The sequence below is a fragment of the Pezoporus occidentalis genome, unplaced genomic scaffold, assembly GCF_034315485.1.
Source record: "Pezoporus occidentalis ecotype Australia unplaced genomic scaffold, CSIRO_AGI_Poc_V1 ctg12, whole genome shotgun sequence".
In the NCBI taxonomy this organism is placed as follows: Eukaryota; Metazoa; Chordata; class Aves; order Psittaciformes; family Psittacidae; genus Pezoporus; species Pezoporus occidentalis.
This window is the reverse complement of record NW_026912994.1, coordinates 1,911,467-1,926,970: the sequence shown is the minus strand read 5'-3', so window position 1 is coordinate 1,926,970 and position 15,504 is coordinate 1,911,467. Positions and strand designations below refer to the sequence as shown.

Below are 15,504 nucleotides of genomic sequence, written 5' to 3'. Positions count from 1 at the left end.
ATCTTGAGGAAACGTGGTATCACAGCAATGTGGTCACGCATACTACTTGGCCGCTTGCAAACTTCTTCACTGTTTTTAGCAATGAAACTACTTTTGAAACCAGTAGGCCTTCCCTGCTCCCATACTATAAATAATTGAGCAAGCAGTGTGACCCTCCTCACTGGGTCACTTATCGGTCTCAATGAAGGTTTTTGAGAAGGTTTTTAAGGTCTCTCACCCTGTCCCCTTTTATGGTAGATAATTTAGATGCCTCTAACAAAGTATCTAGGTTTTAATGTGAAAATCTACAATATGAAATAAGAAATATGCAATGTTAGACTTCTTTGTAGTATGTCCTACCAGGCTGGGCTTCGCCTAGCGCCCCAAGGCACCCTAACCCAACATATTTCTTGATTTAGCTGTGGGATGCAGTTGCAGCTCCCAAGTCTCCAGTGTGATTAAGCTGAAATACCTTTGTTGCAAGTACTGGCCTTAAACAACCCCCTCATTCTGTAAGTCTGGTTAAACAAAAGTGAAACTGTGCTGTCACATTTTGATTAAAAACTCAGGTTAAAGTTTTACAAACTCTTAAGTGGGAGACTGATTTTAGTGTAATTAGCTGAAGTAGCCATTACATTTAAATTGCAAATACCTACTAACCTTAATATTGGAGAACTCCAACTTTAAGAAAAGATAGTAGTTTTGATTTTAAGACATGTGCATAAGGAGGGGAGGTTGTAATTCTGACTTTTTTTAATTACCTGTATATCCTAGAGCATTTGTATTCTTTCCCTGCATATGACAGTCATCTCCATTTCATGCTAAATGAAAACTCATTTACTCACAGCTTTCTTGGAGACACCAACTTCATCTGAGAAGAATTAATATGCATCATGGAATTATGTACATCCCACCTGAGTTCATATGCCAGGACTTCTGTTCTTAGTTAGTCTGCAAAATACTTTAATGGGATGTGACCATGGATTATGGGCATGCGGACCAACCCGTGTTCCTCAAAAAGGGCCTGGTAACTGAATGTGGAAGATGACTGTGATGTTTGAATTTCTCTTATATTGGCACCATGTTCTGTCCTTGTTAGGTGACATCATACCTAAACAAACTGTTAATAAAGACTTTTGCAAGAAGTACTAATTTCTCGTTGGTTTTATATATACAGGCCAACTCTTCGAAGTTAGGGTTCTGGAATAAAATAAAGTTTGAAAACTATTGAAGTAACTAAAATGCTGAGTGGTCTGGGGAAAACTGATTTTATATGGATCAGTTGTAGGGCTGTGCTTCACCACACCTCTTTCTGAGCCTAGGTGTTCAGAGAGGCATAACATTCACTGTATTTCGATGTGGTGAAACCAGCTTTGGGTTTCTACAGTGTCTCATTCCCCTGAAATTTTCAATTTGAAATCTACTCAGGGGAAGCCTTACCAAAAAGAGGGCAATCCAAATACTAATACCTGATAAATTTTTTTGTTTATTAGTATATAATAATGTTCTTCAAATTCTATTTAATCTTGTGCAGTTGGTAATTAGTTATACTAGCTGTAAATATTTCATAGTGCAGATGGAGACTGCTGGGTCATCTACTTACATCATGCTTGCTCCCATGTTTCTCAAAACAGTTCAAGTCTCAGAATCAAGTTTGCTGTTCTATTTCGGATTAAGGATATTGAAAAATAGTGGTTGACTGGCTAGCGAGTCAAGCAGCATTTCACGGCCTTCACAAACACAAGAAAAACAATGCTCCTATGCTTTTGTTGCTTGCATCAGCAAACAGAAGGGTGAGAATTACAACACAACACTGAGCACAGAAAATAAGGCACTCCGTGAGAAAATAATAGGTTCAGGGGGAATACGTATTGATGTGTATCAACACCTGCACCTGAGGGAGCAGCAAGGAAGACAAAGCACACTCTTCAGCATTACAGTGTCAGGAGGAGAGGCAATGGGCACAACCTGACATACAAGACGGTCTGTACAAACATTAAAATGTTCTTACTGTGAGGGGGTTGAAGAACATGTTGATCAGAGAGGCTGTGGAGTCTCCATCCTTTCAAAGCCAATGAGACAAGGACCTGAGCAGCCTCCTTCAGTCAACCCTGCTCTAAGCAGTGGGACTGCACTAGAGCATCTCCAGAGGTTCCTGCCAACCTCAACCATTCTGTGACCTGAAACTGTCCATAAAATGCACTGCTTCTTTGAGAAAATGCAGTCACAAAGTTTAGATTAATAATTCTAGCCAGACTAGGAAATTATCTTGATGTAAACTGAATAAAAACACGTGTGCACCTGGGAATCTCTTATCACTAAAGTCATTAAGTCATCTTATCATTAAGTCATTATCACGTCAGTGGTAGTACCTCAGTAACAAAGGACTGACAGATGCACGCAAAACCTAGTCGGTTTTTTTTCACCAGCTAAAAATTAAAGGACCCATCTCGCTACATAAAAGCTTCAGTGCATTTAATGCCAATATAGTTTTATGGTTTTTGGTTCCTGTGGGATCATCACATGCACACTTAATGACTCATCTACAAGTGTGAGTAGAGTTTCCTTGAGGAGATCTCTCAAGACCTGTCAATATCTGCAGTGCTTTCTGCCAGTAGCATACGTTCCACTGCCTTTTACAGACAAACTGGCATTCCATCTTACCTGGCCTGTAACATATTGGTCATGGTGATGCGTGGGTTTTTCTCTCTTAAAGTCTCTCCAAATACAACAAACATGTTCACAGGAAAGGAATACCCACTCCAATGAGCACAGACAATGCAAAAAACATTACTTTAGTCATTCTGCTGTCTAATAATGGACTCCTTGTGCACAATTGCTCTCTAGTAAATTCTGTTGTCACTTGGAAGTCCAGCTCCTTCTTTTTTCCCAAGTGGATAGTTTTATATGGAAAATGCATACTCATTTGGCAAGAGGCTTGAAAAATTCACTGTCTTCCTTTCACAAAGGGGTGGTCCAGCAACTGCAGAGCAGAAGGGCGTTCATGTTGATCTCTGCATTTAGGGTTTGAAAAATCAGTAAATTAAATGAATATGCATTCCTGTGATGTGATTGTAAAACCTGAATGCAAAGTTAGCCTCTTTCTTTTTTCTCATTTCTCCAGTCTTTGCTCAGTTTTAGTTGGGTTTTTTTGTGGGTTTTTTTTTTTATAAAGCTGGTAGTGAGGAAGGCAGATTTATGGGAAGAAGCTGTTGGAGTATATGAATTACTATTAACAAAAATCATTGATTCTCTAAATTCCTCACAAAACTTTGAGTAGTTCAGCTACCATGGCTGATGTAGGAGTACCAAAGATATATTTAACAAGTGTGACAAGTATTTGTTTGATCCTGTGTTGATCAGGCTGTTCTGCCATCTCCAATCAATGTTATGCATCTTAAGGAGGCCATATGGAATTACAGTACTGTAATTACAATATTGGCTTGCTAGAGCCAAGGGCTTTGGGCTTTTCCAACCCTCAATTTGGAGGAAAAAACAGGGGAAGCAGTAAAGGACACTGATTTCTTAAATAATAAACAAATGGGGAAGATGGGATAAGGGAGGCATTTATATTTAGGACATGGTGATATCATCCATTAAAACTTGGCCACCACAGATGCATCCTGGCTTTTGAAAAGTTAAATACTTTATTTGAAAAGTGGTTTGTCTATATGTTTCCTTTTACCTAACAGTTCTTTCCACCTTTTAAACACTGTTCTCACTGTATCAAAGTATATATGATATCACTATATATAGTCCACAGCTTTTCTGGCTATTGTTATATGGTCCATAGGAACCATAAGCATACCATAACAATTCTAACTCAGGGATCAGAGATCAGGTTTCCTGCTGCCAGGACCACTGCCATACCCACTAAATAACACACCTCTCTCTAGTGCTCAAAACTGGTCTTCAGAAGTATGTAAAAACCTGTGATTGATTTTATAAAGACTACCAGAGAGGTCTGGAGCTTAGCTCTTGAAACTGATAGTTCATTTAAACATCTAGGAGAAAGCTGATATTTAAAACTAAACAAACACCACAAAAGTAGTTCTTATAATGGGTGACTGCTGGTGATTTAGGATTTTTATATAGAGAACTTTATGTTTCAAGTAAGTATGTATTTCCTGGACCAGCAGTGATAACAGATTTTTCTATGGCAGAAGATAAGAATTAAGTGAAAGAATATTGTCCTCAAAACAACTAAGCCTAAGCAAGTTGTCCTCAAAACAACTGCCATAAGTCAAACTCAGCCAATGTGATACTGGAACAGCAAGGCTTATTTATCAAACATTTTGTATAAAACCCAGTGGTGCCATATTTCTGCACAAAAATTACAGGGAAAGTAAACAATGAGTAAAAAAGCCTAGAAGAAAAATTGTGAGGGTTTTCTTATACCATGAGAGAGAGTAAAGCTCTTTTATGTATACTATTATTTAAGAGTTTTCCTGAAATGTTGAAAAACATATGCATTTACAATAGTCATATCTACCAGGTAAGAGGTAACCTAGGCTCCCATTAGCAATCTCTATAATACAAACTATCTGCATTTTTCCTTGAAGTTTTCAGTCAAAACTCTACGTACCTGGTTAAGCATGCATGCACAAAATCCACTGCAGTGACAGAGAATCGATCAGGTAGGGAAGGCATCAGTCCTCTGTGAGCCCCAATATAGAACATGGCTGCTATCCTGTCCATGGAAGCCAGTGGCGGTTTTCCTGTTGCCATCTCAAACACAGTACAGCCGATGCTCCAGATGTCTGATTTTCTTCCATATCCAGATTCATTTATAACCTCTGGTGCCATCCAGTATGGAGTCCCATGCACAGACTTGAGCATCTCACTCTGTGTGCCACTGAGGCTTACCCAAGCTAACCTCCGGGCACAGCCAAAGTCAATTAGCTTTACTATACCATTTGGCATGAGCATAACATTATTGCCTTTGATATCTCTGTGTACCACACAATTGTCATGTAAGTACGCAACTCCTTGTAGAATTTGCTTTGTATATTTACGAAGAACAATTTCTGGCAATGGACCAAAACGATGAATAATACTAGAAATTGAGCCACCAGGAACGAACTCCATGAAAATGCTTAAAATGTTGTCTTCCAGACAAGTTCCCAAATAAGTTACAATATTGATATGCTTCAATGTCTTCAAAAGGTCAACTTCCTCATGAAACTTCTGATACTCCTTTTCCGTTCTGACTTGATCTGACGTATCCAAAACAAGCTGTTTTACAGCTATTAGCTGTCCCTGGCTTGTCAGGCCACAGTATACCTACAATGAAACTAGCATTTAATAAAATGAAACATGAAATAAAACTGTATTTACTTATTTTAAACAGTATCTTTGTGTTTGTCATGTTTCATATCTCATGTTTGTTTGCTGAATAGGACAACAGACAGTTACAAGGCAAGGTACAGCTCAAAAATGACCAGCACATCTCATAACATGCTCAGACATTAACTTACCGTGCCATAGGCTCCCTTTCCAAGGACTTCACCTCTTGTCCACATAATAGGATCTTTGTTAATTAAACTGCTTCCTGGTAATTTAGTAGGTTCCTCAAAGCTTAGTGGATCATTTTCTTCGTTTGATGTCAAAAAGGCTTTACTGTAACTCTGCTTGAAAGATGATGGTCAGTGTGGGGAGGAAGCGGGTGAGAAAAAAAGGGCTTCATATTATCCTTACATTTTTTGTAAGGAGTAATTCTTACCTGGCATGACTCATAGATATATATATATATATATACACAGATACATAGGTAGGTAGATAGATAGGTAGATAGATAGATAGATAGATAGATAGATAGATAGATAGATAGATAGATAGATAGATAGATATACATACTCGCCCATCTCATCAATACAATTGCTATACTAAGTAAAACTAGGTAAATATTTTCAAGCATATATCACGATAGCACATAACCAGAAGATTACAGCATGACACCTTTTTTCAGTTGACATAAAGACAGGCAAAAGAAACACTTAAAAGAGCAGGATACAAATCTGTTCTCTACTTCTTTTTTTTTTTTTGTTACATAGGTAGAGTTTGCTAAGCTGAATGTGGCAATCATCTTGCTCTAGGTAACATGTTAACCCGAGTCTGAGGAAAACAATTTGGACATGACTTCAGAGGAAGAAGAGACTACTTCAGAAAGATCATTATATCTAGCCATGGGTCTCCCTAAAAGTGAGGATGGAAGTAAAGCTGGCACCTGTGTCTGCAGAAGCATAAGGAAGTGTATCAAAAAGTAGTGAAATAAATTTCCTTAAACATTTGTAATTTAAATAGACAAAAAGCTAACAGGGCCAAAGAGAAGTAGTACTGGTAGGTAAGCACTTTAGTAGGTGAAGGTTCTTAACTAACTTGGGGGCCAGAATCTAAGACTTCTGAGCTTGAAGTTTTGCTTAAGCATTAAGTAAACAGCCTTAAGTCTGTCTGATAAGCCAGTACTTGTAGTGCATACCTAGAAAATTATCTGGTTGCACTCAAGAGATTTGAGGAAACTGCCCTTTTAGATACACAAGAGTAATTTGTAGAGTCTTTTCATATTCCTTAGGTGTCAAGATCTCAAGAGCTCTTGCCTTGCCCCAGCACCTTTCTATGCACCTTTTCAGTTAAAATAGCCTCTTCTTTTTATTCATGACTATTTCTCAATTTATCTTGACCCATCGTATAAGCCTTGATAGCTATTCCTGTCATGCCTTAGTACTATCTGGCTTGTGTCCTGATATGCAGTCTCTATGATGAGTATCTTCAGCTGGGCACTGGAATAATCAGTGGGCAGCTGGTGCAAGGAAAAGGAACTTGATCATTAATGGGTACGTATCTCCTACCTTTCGTCCAAACTTGTCTTGAAGCATCACTCAAAGGAGCTAGCAAGTTACAAGAAATTACTTTTACCTTCTGTAGAACACTATTTACTATTGCTCCATCTCCATTCATCATATTTTCTTCTTCTTTAGTATGCGTATTTTGCATACTTGTGTTTTTTGTTCTTGAACAGTTGATGTCTTTTCCTTCAAGCATTAGCAATTCTTCAGCCAGACAACAAAGCAACTCATTATCTGCCCAGGACAAAATGCTTTGACTTGTCTGGAAACTGGGGCTTGTAACACTTTTTGTCTGAATCACTGAAGGCTGAGTCAATTCATTTGCCAAACCACAATTCTGAGGTCTGTATGCCCAACTCTGATTTACCTGTATTGGAGGGGACTGATGCTGCAGCCTGTACGAAAAGGGCAATGCTTCACTTTTATTTATAGACTTGAAGGAGGCCTGGTCTGATTTCAGGCCTTTGCAGCCGTCCATATCCACCCTTTGCTGCAGTACACAAATGTTCTTGTCTGTTGTTAGTGGACTGATGGTTAGAGGAACACAGTCTTTGTAGTCTTTATCACTAAACTGCAGAAGATTCTGGCTACAGGCAACATGTCTCTGATGGCTGGATATATCCTGGCTGTCTACAGGCTGCTCCAAAGAAATTTCTTTAATAGTTGATAAGTTTGAATTTGAAAAAAAATTATTTTGCTTAGTTGATTTGGAAAGCTCTTCTAAAAATATACGCTGATGATCTGTGTCTTCATGGAGCAATATCATGCTCCTTGAAGTTTTTATCTGAACATCTGAATCAGAAGTTATTACATTACCTTGTTCTGTGTTGCTGTCACTCAACTTGGTACTTCTGTCCTTTGTAATTAAACTTTTCTGCTTTTGTTTTGTGCCAGGTATGGTCTTCTTTGGCTTAGAACATGTTCTCTTTTGAGTATTTCTTACTCGGCTGCCCTCTCTCCCTTTCCTGCAGGTAGATCTGCAGATGCTAGCAGTGCATCTCCCAGTTGGAGCAGAACAAACATCTCTGTAAAATCTGTTATCATGTTGATCAAGCTCACGCATCTGGTCATAGACAGGAGTTCCAAACATTTCATAAATACCTGGGCCTTTGTCATTTGAATTTATTTTCTTGAACATGTCACTGTATTTCAGATCTACAAAAGCTGAAGCAGATTGTGCATGTGGTAAAGAAAGGGGAGTAATAGGTTTCTTTAAGATAACTGAATTTTTGCAACTGCAGGGGAAACTGTGCTTTATAAGTTTTTGAGCACTCCGAGCGAAATGGTCTTTGTCAGCATGAGGGGTTTTTTTTTGATGCTTTGGTGAAGTCTCAGATTCCATGTGTGACAGTTGCAAAGACGGGAAAATGTGACTCGTGGCATTACATTTTGTGGAAATCTCATCAGAAACAATTAAGTCTTCAGAAATCTTTATCTTGCTACTCATTTTAGATTTTGATGAATATTTGGGTTTATTCATCTTCATTTTACTTTTGCCATTCTCTTTGCGAGCAAGAATGTTGAAGCTCTGAGTAACATGAGGAGGCAGGCTACGAATTACACTCTTTCTTGTGGAATGCTGTTTAACAATGTGTAGCTCTCTAGCTGGGTCTTGTTCAGAGAATGTAACATGAACAACAGGTACAAGCTCACTTTGGTCTTTTGAAGTTGTTTCTGACAATGCTTCTTTTTCCATTTCAAATTCAGAGAGACAAACGTGATTTTCTGTCTGTTTTCCAGAAGGAACTTGCACTTCTACTCTGGGAATTCCTGCAACTACAGAATTATCTTCTAAGGCATGATAGGCCTCTATCACTTTATTTTTACAGGAAAAATCGAAATCACAATTGTCAAGCACAAAGTTTGCACTCTCACCATCTTCAGGTTGTCTGTAATCCACTAGCAACTCAGTAGCATTTCCTTCTTCTGGACCAGATCTACAGCAACTCTCTGTTCTTCGTTCCTCACTGCCAGCTCTCAAGGCATCTCTGTTGCTTGACATTGCAAATGTTGTCTGAGCTGTAAATATTCCACAGTTTATCAGAGCATTATTTGAGCTCAAGTAGGGATGCCTATCATCATAGAAACTGTCTTGGGTCATAAGATCTATGCTCTTACAAGCCACCAAAAGCTGGTACTTCATCTTGTCATTCTTTTCAGTATGGGTTGCTACATCAGCTTCCCTCCATTTTAAATTGCTTTGAATTTCTTCTTTCTTGTTGGTAGGGTATTTGTTATACTTGCTCATGCTGAGGTAGTGCAGGTCTTTCACTGGAGTGAACTCATCAGAAATAGTAGCCACAATCAGGTCTGATGACTTTTCAGTGTGCCTTTTTAATAGATTGTCTAACTGATAATGATAAAATTTAGTAACTGTCTTTATAGGCCAAGGAATAGGGTTCATGATATTCAAAATATTTCTGATGTGGGAGCTTTCATTGACAATATTACCCTCTGGAGGAGCAGGATGAATTGTTCTTACAGGCTGACACATCACGGGTGGCAAATGAAACTGTAATTTCCATAAAAACCATTAATAATGTGCTACACAACAGATACAGGTAAAATCTAATCATTAAGAGCCAGGTAGACTAAGAAAAAAAATCAGAAAAGGATTATTATTTTTTATATTCCCAAACTATTATGAAGTTTAATATCAAATCCTTAAGAAAATAAACTAATTTTCTCACATCCACAATTATTTCTAAGAATTTCATAGTACAGAAACTGGAATCTTTTGCTATAAGTCATAGGACATTCTCCATAATTTAAATAATAAGCTTTGTCCACACATACAAATCATCTTGTCTGTTACTAAATATGTCCTATGCCCCATAGCATGTTTGCTACAGGAATTCAAAGGCTGGTCAGTGGCTTCATATGCCAAAGTTTCTTTCTTGCTGTGCAGTCTCACTAAATGAGAGTAATACTGTTATGGTGATATTTAAAGTCTTTTCATGTGACCCTCTGAAGTGTGCTCATACCAGTAGTTATATCCCCAATGAAACTAGATCTCATGTAAGCAATTTTGAAAAAGCAAAAGCTAGACTGTTATAGCAGAATGCTGTTTTATCCATAGAGAAAACAATTACTACAAATAATTTATAGGTTTTAAAAGACATGGTTATAAATCTAAACATATAGATCTTCCATATGCTTAGTGTAGTCTTATAAAATTCCACTAACCATGTTATACAGGCTACAGATTTAGCTCAGAGTTTTAAATCCACTAGAAGATAGCAGAGTCTGCACTTCACTTTCAGTGAAGTTAAATGGATAGCTACCTGAAGGCCATTTTTATACGGCAGTTAATACAGAAGTCCATTGTGTGCGGAATGTATTTTATTATTCCTTCCTTCTACATCCCTCTCTTCCCATCCCATTAGTTGAAAGGTACTGTGTATCTTTGAAAAAGTATAGATTGAGAATTTGAGTACTTTGTTGTGATTATTCAGATGAACAGTGGGAATAATTTTCTGAAAATAGTATTTCTGTTTTTTAAAGGAAATGGAGAAAAATAAGCTTGAATATACAGGATATTTTAATGCAAATGAATGCAATAAAAATAATCACTGAGTCATATGCTCTGAGTACTCATTTGCATGTCTATATTCAACATCAGTTTGCAATCTGCAGGAAATTTTTGTTTGCATTCCAAGGGCAAACTGACATTTGATTGTGCCAGGAAAAGCAATGCATGCTGGTTTGAAATATACAGTTCTGAAGACTTTGTCTAGTTGGCATGGCTTTAATAGGAATGATTAGTTTATCCTAAATTATATGCCTCTTACAAATCATCAGAGCCCAAGACGTGAAATAAAGCTGTACTAAATAACACTGAGGTCAGTTAAATTATTTCTCAAACATTTCTCACCATGTGAACATTTTTTCACAGCTCTTCTTACGATCTTCTGTCGGAACTTATCCTATTACTTTTGTACTTTTTTCCTGTGAACACTGTTGTATTCTCTAGTGGGTTCACTAAAGTATATAGCTGATTCAGTGAGTTGAGCTTTTTGTACAAAGGGCCATCAATTAATATCCCTAAAGGCCAATTTTTTTTTTTTCTAAATACAGGATATTTTATGTTTTGTAACTTTAAAGGGTCATGTAGTGTGAAGCACAGATACATGTCAAATTGTGAGTTCTATCAGGAATCCTATTTTACACTTACCACAAAATTACATGTCAGATATGTTTAATCCCAAGACCTTATTTTTTATTTCCTAATACAATAAATTTCAGCAATCATCTAATATCCAGACTGTTCCTCAATTGGGCTTCAATGTTAAATTACCACTTAAGACAAGGAAGTTGTTTTTTTAAATTTGGCAAAACCAGGCATCTAATATATTGGAATTATATAGACATAAATATATATATATATATATATATATATAGGATATATATAGACATTTAATATATAGGATGCACATACTTGAAATTAACTTGCATATTTCTATTTTAAAAGGGTTTATATCTTTTCAAACTTCCAACTTTTTACACCCCAAAATACCTGATGACAGGGATTTCCAAAATCTGTACTGACAAATTGTTGATTTACATCTAAAGGTTTGGTGAAACATACATATATATATTTTATAGACATATATACGTATATTTAATATATATACATCTTCACCCAAAAAATGACGACTAAGCAGAGGAAACTACCTACACTTCTGTATTTCTATTTTTAAGGTTTTGAAAACACATAGTACTTCTAACAGTGTTCAATTTGATATCTAATACCATCTTACCTTAGAGCTGTTGTTCCTGGGTTTTAGCATTGCTATATTTAACCCTTAAAAATTAAAACAAATTAAATGTTAATTTGATATTTTTAAACAGACTAAAATTTTCACTTATAAAATAATTTCAAACTATAGGGTTCTGGAAGAACATGTCTGATGTGTGATTGAAGGATTATACTATAAATTTGCTACACAGAAAAAAAAAGTTGTAAGTTGAAATTTAATTATAATACTGAATTTTACAATTTTACTTTCTATAGAATACTACAAATATGACAATTTTAAAATACTTTAATTTAAGCAAATATCTCTCCTTGATTTCAGTAGTTTGCTAACTTTAGTTTGTGGCTATTTAGTATTGCCAGCATCAGGAAGAAAGTGAAAGAGATGCCATTATGGCCCCACTCCAGCTATAGTTAAAATTTACATTTTGTGGGCTCAGTTTCATGATACAAAGTAAAAAGAATGGTGGAGTAATTGCTTTTCTTTATATCCTTCATTCTGCAAACACACACACATATAATTAGAGAGTCAACATGTTTGAAGTCTACTTCATGTGAGAAAGACAGACATAAAGAGAATGTTTAAAGAAACAGGACTTGTAATGCTTTGCCGTCTAATTTCATAAGCAATATACAATTTCATTTTAAAGTTGTGACTTTAAAACCTGAACTTACTTTGTTGTATTTGTGGTTTTATTATCTGGAAAGCATTTAAACCCATAAATGATTTTGAAACATTAGATTCTGGGCATGAGGCGGCCTGTAGCAGAAAGCTGAAGTCAAAGCCATGCCCTCCATTCTTTTTCTTCAGGGAGAAAGGTAAAGAAGTGTGATCTCTCATCTGTAAGGCTAACTGATTTTTACTTGGAAAACATGCCACTTGTTGATCCGGCCATGGACTGGATGTTGGTGATGTTTGGCTAAAAGGCAAAAACAAGAATCAAAATGCAGTGTGAATATAAGTGGAAGTCTATCCAGTTCAAATAACCATATGACTGAAGAATAACGTGAACAGAAGTCTATAAGATTCAAGAATGTCAAAGTATGTTTTCTTTCTTTGTCCTTCTGGGAAGTTAAGGCTGTCTCTGGAAGTATCCAACTGCAAAGCCAGAGATTGACTACAAGTGAAAATGAATGACAAACAAGGTAAACCAAGCAACAATAGGAAAGGAAAATCATATGGTCCACATTCCCCTTCTCAACAAAACCTGATTGCTTCCAATATGTGTTTTTTAGGAAGTATCAGGAAAGGGCGTCAGAAGATTCCTGAAGACCAGACGTGTCTTTGTTATTTATGAAACATGCTATGGTCTGCCTGAAAGAATACAGGCTCTGCGGATACACCTCAGATTTGTGCCACCTGGTTTCTGAAAATGAAAAATCCAAATAAAGATAAGAAAAATACTTAAAGAAAACAAAAAGATAAATACTGTGATCTAAAAGAGGTACAAAACTATAGCCTTAAGTTAATCTCAAAGCTCTATGCAAGACAAATGTCTGGGTTTAGTAAGTCAAATGGTGGTGTAAAAGTGTATACCATATGTTTATTCGTATTGTACCAAATAATTTATTCATCTTTTGCAATACCCTGCCTCCAGCAATGGCCAATAATGATGCTGGGAAGACAGAAACACTACACAACATATATAGATGTGAATAACTTGTGGCACTAAGGAAATCTTTTCTTACTCATGGATTACTACCTTCTTTGTCTCCGTTTGTGCATACCCAACTGCAAATTAAATCTTAATACCAGTTACCTGTTTTTTCCTAGAGCTTTGTATGACCGATTCATTTCTTTCGTTATCTTCTCTGCATTCTCAAGAGCAACACTTCCACAATCTGCAACATTAGTATTTGCATAAATGCAGTATAATTTACTGACTAGTGACACAATGTAAATGCAGTTCCTTTTGGACATCAAAATATCATAAGGAAATACAGGAAGTAACTATCAGGAAAAAGAGCATCTTTCATTTGACTAAGATACCTATACACACTTCCTGTTACAATTTTTGGAAGAGTGAACATATAAATCCAAAATATTTTCAGCTATTTAGGTAAGTGTATTGATTCAATGTACTATAACAAAAAACATCTGAAAAAAAATTCCAGCTATAGCTCCTATTTCAGTAGGACAGAAATACAAGAGCTATGTTGACAGAAATTCTACAAAAGTAGAACATTTGAAACTGGAAAGCTATTACAACCAAAACATCTAAGGGCTTTTCAAAAGTGGAAATAATTGAGTTTGATTTCAGTTTTGGGTTGGTTTTTTTTTTGGGGGGGGGCGGTTATTTTTTTTTTTTTGGTGATTGCTTGGTTTTAACATGTAGCCAGATTTCAAGTAAACATTGTCCTTTTTCTTCTTCAGATCCCACATGATACACTTTCTAGGTATAAACTTTGATTAGACTACCTTCTTCGCTTCTCCTCTGATTTTGTTGGTTGTCAGGCATGCTGTCCTAAAAGTATAAAGGTCCAGAAACCTGAAAAAAATGTTTTGTTAACTGATTTCCAACTCCCATGTACAAAGCAGTACACTTAATTGCTTCAGAGCCATACGTAAGACAAAAGCAGCATTTGAAAAGTACTTGGAATAATTAAAAATATTATAATTCACTATCCAATGCCCTGTCATGTGAATACACAGAACCAAACAGTCCAGACAGTTTTTATTGCTAAAAATCTCAACATGCTATGTTGAATAAGACACAAAAGCGGTCAGTATTATTTTGTTAATCTCATCCTTACTGTTGGACCAGAAAGTCAGCACTTCACATCTGGGAGTTAATTGCATTTTTTAACATCTTACTAAGAAAGCAAAACTGAATGAAATGTGTATCTCTGGCTACTTAGTCAAAATTGTCTCTCTCAACACCTAAAATTTTATGAATGCTAAAGAGTAATACTATGAAGACCGTAATGGAAAATTATAAGGAATAATAAGGAATTATTTTCCTTTATAGCTAATCAGGAAGTATGTAATATAACAAGTTACATCTGTTACATACGTATGTTCCTGCTAAAATTACTGAACAGGGCCTAACTTTTTACACAGCACAAATCTCTTACTCCTTTCTGGAGTATGTTAAAGGTCCTGTTGTACTGACATAATTGATACAATGTAGCAGCAGGTCCTCCTATTTAACTGCTTAATGTCCATTTAAAAAGATTATATTGCACAAAAATGTTTCCATTTTCTTGCATTTGCACTTTCAAATTAATTTGCAGCAATCCATTGCAATTGTATAACCACCATATTAAGTTCTCTTTCAGAACTTTATCTATATGGCAGACTAAAAGAAAGGCCTGGTTTTTTTGAAAATTATGTTTGTGTTTATTAAATCCACAGATAGGTAAAACTATGAAAAAAGGGCACCTAATGGCTCTTACGTTGCTAATTTATTTAAAAAAAAAACCTCCCTAATCTTTTCCTCACGTGCATTTTTACATCATTTCTTCTCCTTACATCACTCAACTGAATAAAATACTCTGCTTTATACATCTCCCACACCTAGTAACACATAACATTTTCAACATTCAGTAGAAATTTTACTGCAATTATTCCTAACAGCATGAACATCTTAACCTGGTGCTTCAGTAGTGAAGCGTGGAAGAGGCACAGCAAAGAAAAGAGAAGTTACAGATAATTTTTAGCTCACAGCTGTCTTCCTTTGCTGGACAGCAAGGAATTCAGACAGTCATTACGCACAGCTTGATTTTGTTTTCGGCACGTTTTTCTGACTCCAGAGCACGTAGTCCTTATTAAGGAAGCCGACTCTTCAGCAGGCACATCCTCCGGGTAGCTCCTGCTACACGGGGCTGTTGAGTTTACACGATGTTGCTAAGGCAACTGTCGTCCTCGTCCCCGTCCCACCCCCCGAAGGCACTGTGCTTGGGGTTTAATTCAAAGAGCAGCAG

At 36.4% G+C, this 15,504-nt stretch overlaps 2 protein-coding genes across 5 annotated transcripts in view; both read right to left on the bottom strand.

The window, feature by feature from the left end:
- Positions 1 to 15,504, bottom strand: part of ZRANB3 (zinc finger RANBP2-type containing 3) — a 494,211-nt gene that overhangs the window by 398,671 nt on the left and 80,036 nt on the right. The window lies entirely within an intron of this gene.
- MAP3K19 (mitogen-activated protein kinase kinase kinase 19) lies at positions 2,326 to 15,444 on the bottom strand. 4 transcript variants are annotated; one of them, XM_062605742.1, is made up of 8 exons: positions 15,173 to 15,444; positions 13,341 to 13,422; positions 12,256 to 12,500; positions 11,585 to 11,628; positions 6,895 to 9,336; positions 5,457 to 5,609; positions 4,565 to 5,262; positions 2,326 to 2,993 (listed from the first exon to the last, which is right to left on the bottom strand). In XM_062605742.1, exons 2-8 carry the CDS (start codon positions 13,373 to 13,375, stop codon positions 2,927 to 2,929), a joined length of 3,684 nt encoding a protein of 1,227 aa, XP_062461726.1. In that variant the 5' UTR covers positions 13,376 to 13,422; positions 15,173 to 15,444; the 3' UTR covers positions 2,326 to 2,926. The 4 variants fall into 4 exon arrangements, with proteins under 4 accessions (XP_062461726.1, XP_062461708.1, XP_062461716.1 ...); XM_062605724.1 differs by lacking the exon at positions 15,173 to 15,444 and having other exon boundaries at positions 13,341 to 13,658; XM_062605732.1 differs by lacking the exon at positions 15,173 to 15,444 and having other exon boundaries at positions 5,457 to 5,606; positions 13,341 to 13,658.